The 7,271-nt window shown below is 31.8% G+C and overlaps 1 protein-coding gene across 1 annotated transcript; it reads left to right on the top strand.

Moving 5' to 3' along the window:
* Positions 1-582: 582 nt before the first annotated feature.
* LOC108837885 (protein NRT1/ PTR FAMILY 3.1) lies at positions 583-5,083 on the top strand. Its single transcript, XM_056993631.1, has 5 exons — positions 583-782; positions 871-1,088; positions 1,176-1,411; positions 1,839-2,162; positions 4,099-5,083. The coding sequence occupies exons 1-5, from the start codon at positions 680-682 to the stop codon at positions 4,994-4,996; spliced, it is 1,779 nt and encodes a 592-aa protein (XP_056849611.1). The 5' UTR covers positions 583-679; the 3' UTR covers positions 4,997-5,083.
* The last annotated feature ends 2,188 nt before the right edge of the window (positions 5,084-7,271 follow it).

Consider the following 7,271-nt stretch of genomic DNA (forward strand, 5'->3'; position numbering starts at 1 on the left):
ATGATTCAGTGAAGCTTTTAGTCGAATAAACTATATATACATTCTTAAATTTACAATATATATGATATAATTTAAGCAACGAAAATCTAATAAAATAAATAAATTTAGGGGTCATAATATATATATATATATATATATTAATATTAGTTGTACAAATTTAAGAGTCAAAACAAATGTTTCATTATTATGTTTTTCCTCGGAGAAACGACACTGTCTTTACTAGTGTACTAGTAGTTTATAAGAAAATTGTTATTTTTTATAATGTTTAATTAGTCTAATATCTTTATTGGGACCAAACTATGTTGAATAATGCACAATCAAATTGACAAGAATTCCCAAGATAACGGATGAACCGGAATCCCAAAACGTTATCTATTCGAGATAATGATAAGGATTAGAGATATACACAGAAGTTATAAGGAATAAAATCAAGCAGTTCTATAAACTTATATTATCCGGTCCTCACAAACCAAACTGGTTTAATTCGTGGCTGTGATTCAGTAGACGTCACTGTCGCATTTCTTTATAGATCTTGAACGGACCAGAGCCACTATAAAGCACCCAATAATTGATAAACCAGAAAAGCCTATAAATACTGCCCCCTGGTTAATACCATTACAACACTAAACAAAAAAACATTAACATAGTTAACTAAATATTGCAAGTAACACTCAAGATCATGGAGGAGCAGAGCAAGAACAAGATCAGTGAAGAAGAAAAACAGCTTCATGGGAAACGAAGTCGACCAAAGGGAGGGTTGATTACTATGCCATTCATCTTTGGTATGAGTTAATTGTGATTATTGTTTGAAATATTTTTTGGCAAAATTTAATATTCTCTAGTTAATATTAAATGGTTTATTAATATCAGCTAACGAGATATGTGAGAAGTTGGCGGTGGTTGGGTTTCACGCAAACATGATAAGCTATCTAACAACACAGCTTCACCTTCCCTTAACCAAAGCAGCCAACACTCTCACTAACTTCGGTGGAACTTCGAGTCTCACCCCTCTCCTCGGTGCCTTTATCGCCGACTCCTTCGCGGGCCGCTTTTGGACCATCACGTTCGCTTCCATCATCTACCAAATAGTATGTTAATATTGAACTTTTATTCAAAATATGTCTGAGAAGTCACTCAACCATTGGTTCTAACGAGTAAATAAATAAATAAAACAGGGGATGACACTGCTTACGATATCAGCAATACTGCCGACGCTAAGGCCACCACCATGTAAAGGAGAAGAGGTTTGTGTAGTAGCAGACACAGCACAGTTGAGTATACTGTACATAGCTCTTCTACTTGGAGCTCTCGGGTCGGGTGGGATCCGACCTTGTGTCGTTGCTTTTGGTGCGGATCAGTTTGATGAGTCGGATCCTAAGCAAACCACCAAAACCTGGAACTACTTCAACTGGTACTTATCTATATCTGCTCTTCTTCATATCTATATAAATATCAATAACTAGCTAGATTCCTTTCGTAGATTCCTCAGGGTTTTATTATTTGTTGATATTGTCAGAGATTTCGAACAATAAATAATACTAGGATTACCTAACATGTTTGAGACATATATTATTTAACAGTACGTGACTATATAGATAACATGTATTTGTAACACTAGTATTATTTAAAAAATACAGCTGTTAGCCTTTAAGCCTTTTCATATATTTAAAGTTCTAAGATCTAAGAAAATAAGTAATCATCTAGATGCGTAAAGTCTTTTTCTGATTTATATGAGCTTGTGTTTTATGGAACTATTCCTTTAAATAGTAATTTTCTTTTGTAGGTACTATAAACCCGTTAGTAATGATTTTTTTTTTTGTCGTTGGATTTGAATTTAGGTACTACTTTTGCATGGGAGCAGCAGCATTGGTGGCGGTGACGGTGCTTGTGTACATACAAGATAACGTTGGTTGGGGTTTAGGTTTGGGCATCCCGACAGTAGCTATGTTCTTATCCGTTATTACTTTTGTCGGTGGCTTCAAGCTTTACCGTCATTTGGATCCATCGGGTAGTCCATTTACCCGTTTGATCCAAGTGGCAGTCGCAGCGTTTCGTAAAAGGAAACTGAGGATGGTTTCTGATCCTACTCTTCTATATACCAACGATGAGATTGATGCTCCTATCTCCTTGGATGGCATACTCACCCACACCAAACACATGAGGTACTAACAATTATATTATTGACTCCTTTTCTCCAATTTATATTGTTCAACCTACACCATATAGTTTGTGTTCCTATTGAAATAATTGATGAAGGTAGGGGCGAAGCCACACTATGAGTTAGGGGTGCAAGTGCACCCACAATTCTATCAGATCCCCTATATATTAATCCTGGAACATTACAACATGTTTTGTAGCCACGTGTCATCACTAGGATGATTTTCAAAAATCCTTAGAAAAATATGTTGGTCCATATAAATATATATTATACTTTTTATTAAACTAATTATCATATTAATTAATAGTCTTAAATTCTTTCCTTAAATAAAAGCTACGTAAGTTTATTTCCTTAAATAAAAACTACGAAATTACCTAATATGATTAACGTATATATGATAATTAATGATTACAAATCAAAAATATTTGATAAAAAAATTTGTATCCTCTACATTTTATTTTAATTAATATTAAAAAAGAATCACGTAAACATATTTTAAAAAATAGATTTTTCATATATGTTATATTTTGAATTTTTTAAAACGTCTATAAATTACCAAAAATTGTAAGATGTTATTAAGATGATATTTTTTAGAACAGAACATGATCCAAAACGAAATATTTCGGATATCGAATATATCGAAACCAGATTTATATACTTAAATATATTAGTTTTTTTAGAATTTAATATCTAAAAGAATATTAAAAATATATAAAATGTTATTAAGTTGTCCAAAATACTTGAAAATATTTATAAATAGTTAAAAATACATGATTAAAATAGTTAAATGATATTCAAAATACCAATACTTCAAATATCTATTGATTTCTTATCCGAATATTGAAGCTAACCAAATTTTATGTTAAGTTTAAGTATTTTAGCTTGCATTATACACATTTATATGTTATAAATAATTTTTTTATTTTTATATTTTGAGAAATTTAAATTATATACGAATTTTATTTTTTTAAAAATAAAATAAGTTATCTGAGTCCAAATCCAAACCGAACCCGCAGATCCGAACTGGATCGAACTCACAAAAAATCGAAATATAACTGAATCGAACCAAACTAAACTGAACCAAATGGTATCCGAATGTCCACCCCAAATCAAATGTAAAAAAATCTTGATAACAAAATGCATTCTAATTGTAATATTTCAATACAACATATTTTAAAAAAACTCAACCCGCGCATGGCGCGGATTATCATCTAGTATTTATATATTTGTAGGCAAAGTCAATATAATTCTATTAGATAAAGTGGTTATAATACTCTAGTGATTTTGGAGAACTATTAACGAAGAGTAGTTACAAAATGAGATACCACAATGATTTTGGAAAGAGCTATATTATAGCTAAAATGATGAGAGTAAACATATGTATAACTTTTTTCTTGATTTTGGTCATAATTAATTTACTAATTCAATTGAGTCAGAACACGGAGGTATACTATTAATCATTTTAAATCTAACAGTTTGATATTTTTGATCAAATCAAATACATAGTATCAATCAGCACACAGTTATTATATAGCTATAGATATTTCTGATTGTGTATCTGTTTGACTATATATATCCACTATCCAAATAGTCACGAGGAATCATAGAAGAATCTAAATATATAAATTATAAAATGATACTTCTATCTAATAGAACCTGAAAGAGTAAATCAGTATTGTAACGTAAACAATTGAGTAATCGTACAACAACTTGTCCACTAGATGAGTGAAACCAGACACATCAAAATTCAAAAGTAAAAAAAGAAGAAGATAAAGCAAACAAATCATAGTTGTGATCCGTGATTCATTAGAAACAAACAAATCCTTTTTATTGCTTTTGGCATAAATGCCGCAATAATTGAATTGTTGGACCCATTTCGTGCAAGTAACAGGTAGATAATTGACAGCATACGACTAACTCTGATTTTATGCATTATACAGTTTCTTGGATAAAGCAGCTATAGTGACTGAGCAAGACAATTTAAAACCGGGTCAAATCCCAAATCCATGGAGGCTAAATACAGTCCACCGAGTCGAAGAACTCAAATCCGTGATCCGAATGGGTCCAATTGGAGCCTCTGGTATTCTCTTAATTACCGCCTATGCTCAACAAGGAACATTTTCTCTTCAGCAAGCCAAAACCATGGATCGACATTTAACAAAATCATTCCAAATACCAGCGGGTTCAATGTCTGTCTTCACAACTGTTGCTATGCTTTCCACAATCGTCGTCTACGACCGTATTTTTGTCAAAATTGCCAGAAAGTTCACTGGTCTCGAGCGAGGCATCACGTTCCTCCATCGTATGGGAATCGGTTTCGTAATCTCAATCTTCGCAACACTTGTAGCCGGATTTATTGAGATCAAACGCAAACACGTTGCAATAGAGCATGGACTTTTGGATAAACCACATACAATGGTTCCAATCTCGTTTTTTTGGTTGGTTCCTCAGTATAGTCTCCATGGAATTGCTGAGGCTTTCATGTCGATCGGACATATGGAGTTCTTCTACGACCAAGCTCCAGAAAGCATGAGGAGTACTGCAACAGCGTTGTTCTGGATGGCAATTTCGATTGGGAACTATGTAAGCACTTTGCTTGTGACGTTGGTTCATAAATTCAGCGCTAAACCAGATGGAAGCAATTGGTTACCAGATAACAATCTAAACCGTGGAAGACTTGAGTATTTTTACTGGGTGATCACTGTGTTACAAGCCGTTAACCTTGTATACTATCTATGGTGTGCCAAGATTTACACATATAAACCTGTTCAGGTGCATCATAATAAAGAAGACAATAGTCCAGTTAAGAATGAATTACAGTTATCTAATAAAAATTGAGTTGATGTATGAGCTCTTTTGGATATGTAATGTAATCGGTAATTATATTTATAAACTCAATAAAAGTAGAAAGCTTGACTTTTTCAATATTGTTGTTTACAATGGACCTATCTTAAATTGCATCAATATTTAAATCTGACTAATTTATTTTGAATTTATATTCAAAGAGATTTTTGATCGTAAACTTAATTTTGATCAAAAACTTAAATTAAAATTGGTAACTGCTGTATCTGGTTTTATTTTGTTTATTATTTTGTTCGAAATCCGAGAACTTGAATAACCAAAAACACCTAAGCATTTCTATTAGAACACAAGCACAAGCCTGATTCTTAGCAATTCTAGACATATATATACGTTATGAACTCTTATGTAAGCAACTTTGGCTGTAGATTGTTGCAGTCTCTCCTTTCCATTATATTAATCAATCTTTTAATATATTGGTGACAATCTAAAGCTTCATCCATTTTTTATTTTGCTTTGTATAATAAATCTCTTTATGAGCTATTTCATTTCAATAATCTTTCTATCTAAACAACAATAAATCCTTGCTTTGGATTATTCTACAATTTTCAATTAATTGTCATATTAAGCCCAAGTATTTATACAACTGAGCCTAATGTAAAAAGTTAGCATAAAAGCATATTGAAATTGTTCTTTTTGTTTTTAAACTTGTATATTTGACATAAAACTGAAAAAAAAAACATAAAAAAATCTGAAATTGTCCTATACAGTTTGATTCTACATTGATTAATATATCTGATTAAAAATGTATTGTATAGAAGTATAGAACTAATATTTATCTGACATGTTATTTATTATTTATTCCATTTTTCTAAAATTTCATATATTTATCAAAGATAATATCATCAAATCAAAATTTTAATTAATTAATACAAAATTACCTAATTCCCAATATTTTCATATCTTTTAATTTAAGTATTATCTATTTTTTGTATTCTAACAATATAGTATAAAATATTATAATTTTTTAAAGAGTTAATTAATTTCGTTTGTAATAATAAATCTAATTAGAACTAAATTGTATTTTATTTAAATTTAAACTTATAAACAAATATAACATCTAATAATATATTTATATATTCCCAAATTATAAATTATTAATTAAATATAAATATAATTAAATAAAGATGAAATTCCTGTCAAAACCGGAAAAACGCAATTTCCCGCCAAAATCGGAAAAATGAAATTTCCCGCCAAAACCGTAAAACACAATTTCCCGCAAAAAACGGAAAAACGCAATTTCCCGCCAAAACCGGAAAACGCAATTTTCCGCAAAAACCGAAAAAATTGCAATTTTCCGCAAAAACCGAGAAATATAATTTCCTGTCAAAACAGGAAAAACGCAATTTCCCGCCAAAACCGGAAAATACAATTTCCTGCCAAACCGTAAAACGCAATTTCCCGCCAAAATCGGAAAAACAATTTCCGCCAAAACCGGGAAAAACAATTTTCCGCCAAAACCGAGAAAAACACAATTTCCCGCCAAAAACGGAAAACACACAATTTCCCGCCAAAACCGGAAAACGCAATTTTCCGCAAAACCGAAAAATTGCAATTTTCCGCAAAAACCGAGAAATATAATTTCCTGTCAAAACCGGAAAAACGCAATTTCCCGCCAAAACTGGAAAAATACAATTTCCTGCCAAAACCGTAAAACGTAATTTCCCGCCAAAATCGGAAAAACAATTTTTCGCCAAAACCGGGAAAAACAATTTTCCGCCAAAACCGAGAAACACACAATTTCCCGCCAAAACCGGAAAAAACGCAATTTCCCGCCAAAACAGAAAAAATTGCAATTTTCCGCAAAAAATGAGAAATATAATTTCATGTCAAACCGGAAAAACGCAATTTCCCGCCAAAACCGGAAAAATGCAATTTCCCGCCAAACCGTAAAACGCAATTTCCCACCAAAATCGGAAAAACAATTTCCCGCCAAAACCGGGAAAAACAATTTTCCGCCAGAACCGAGAAAACACAATTTCCCGCCAAAATCGAAAAACGCAATTTCCCGCCAAAACCGAAAAACGTAATTTTCTTTCGAAAGCGGAAAACACACAATTTTCCAAAAAAGCAGAAAAATATGTTTTTTTAATTCAATCAAATTGGTCTTAACTTAAAAATGATTCATTATAAAGATGTTGGGTTGATGAGTCAACCATTAATCCATCTGACCCATTCAATTTAATGGGTCATAGGTCAATCCAACCCATTTAATAAATGGATTGGGTTGACCCATGACCCTTTAACAGTCAAC

This window comes from Raphanus sativus, chromosome 9, assembly GCF_000801105.2.
Source record: "Raphanus sativus cultivar WK10039 chromosome 9, ASM80110v3, whole genome shotgun sequence".
Taxonomy (NCBI): domain Eukaryota; kingdom Viridiplantae; phylum Streptophyta; class Magnoliopsida; order Brassicales; family Brassicaceae; genus Raphanus; species Raphanus sativus.

What these genes read in the sequence shown, in the direction of transcription:
- LOC108837885 (XM_056993631.1), top strand. Translation starts at nt 680, where the DNA reads ATGGAGGAGCAGAGCAAGAACAAGATCAGTGAAGAAGAAAAACAGCTT. An exon ending in TACTATGCCATTCATCTTTG is followed by an intron (nt 783 to 870) that starts GTATGAGTTAAT and finishes TATTAATATCAG; the next exon opens with CTAACGAGATATGTGAGAAG. An exon ending in ACCTGGAACTACTTCAACTG is followed by an intron (nt 1,412 to 1,838) that starts GTACTTATCTAT and finishes ATTTGAATTTAG; the next exon opens with GTACTACTTTTGCATGGGAG.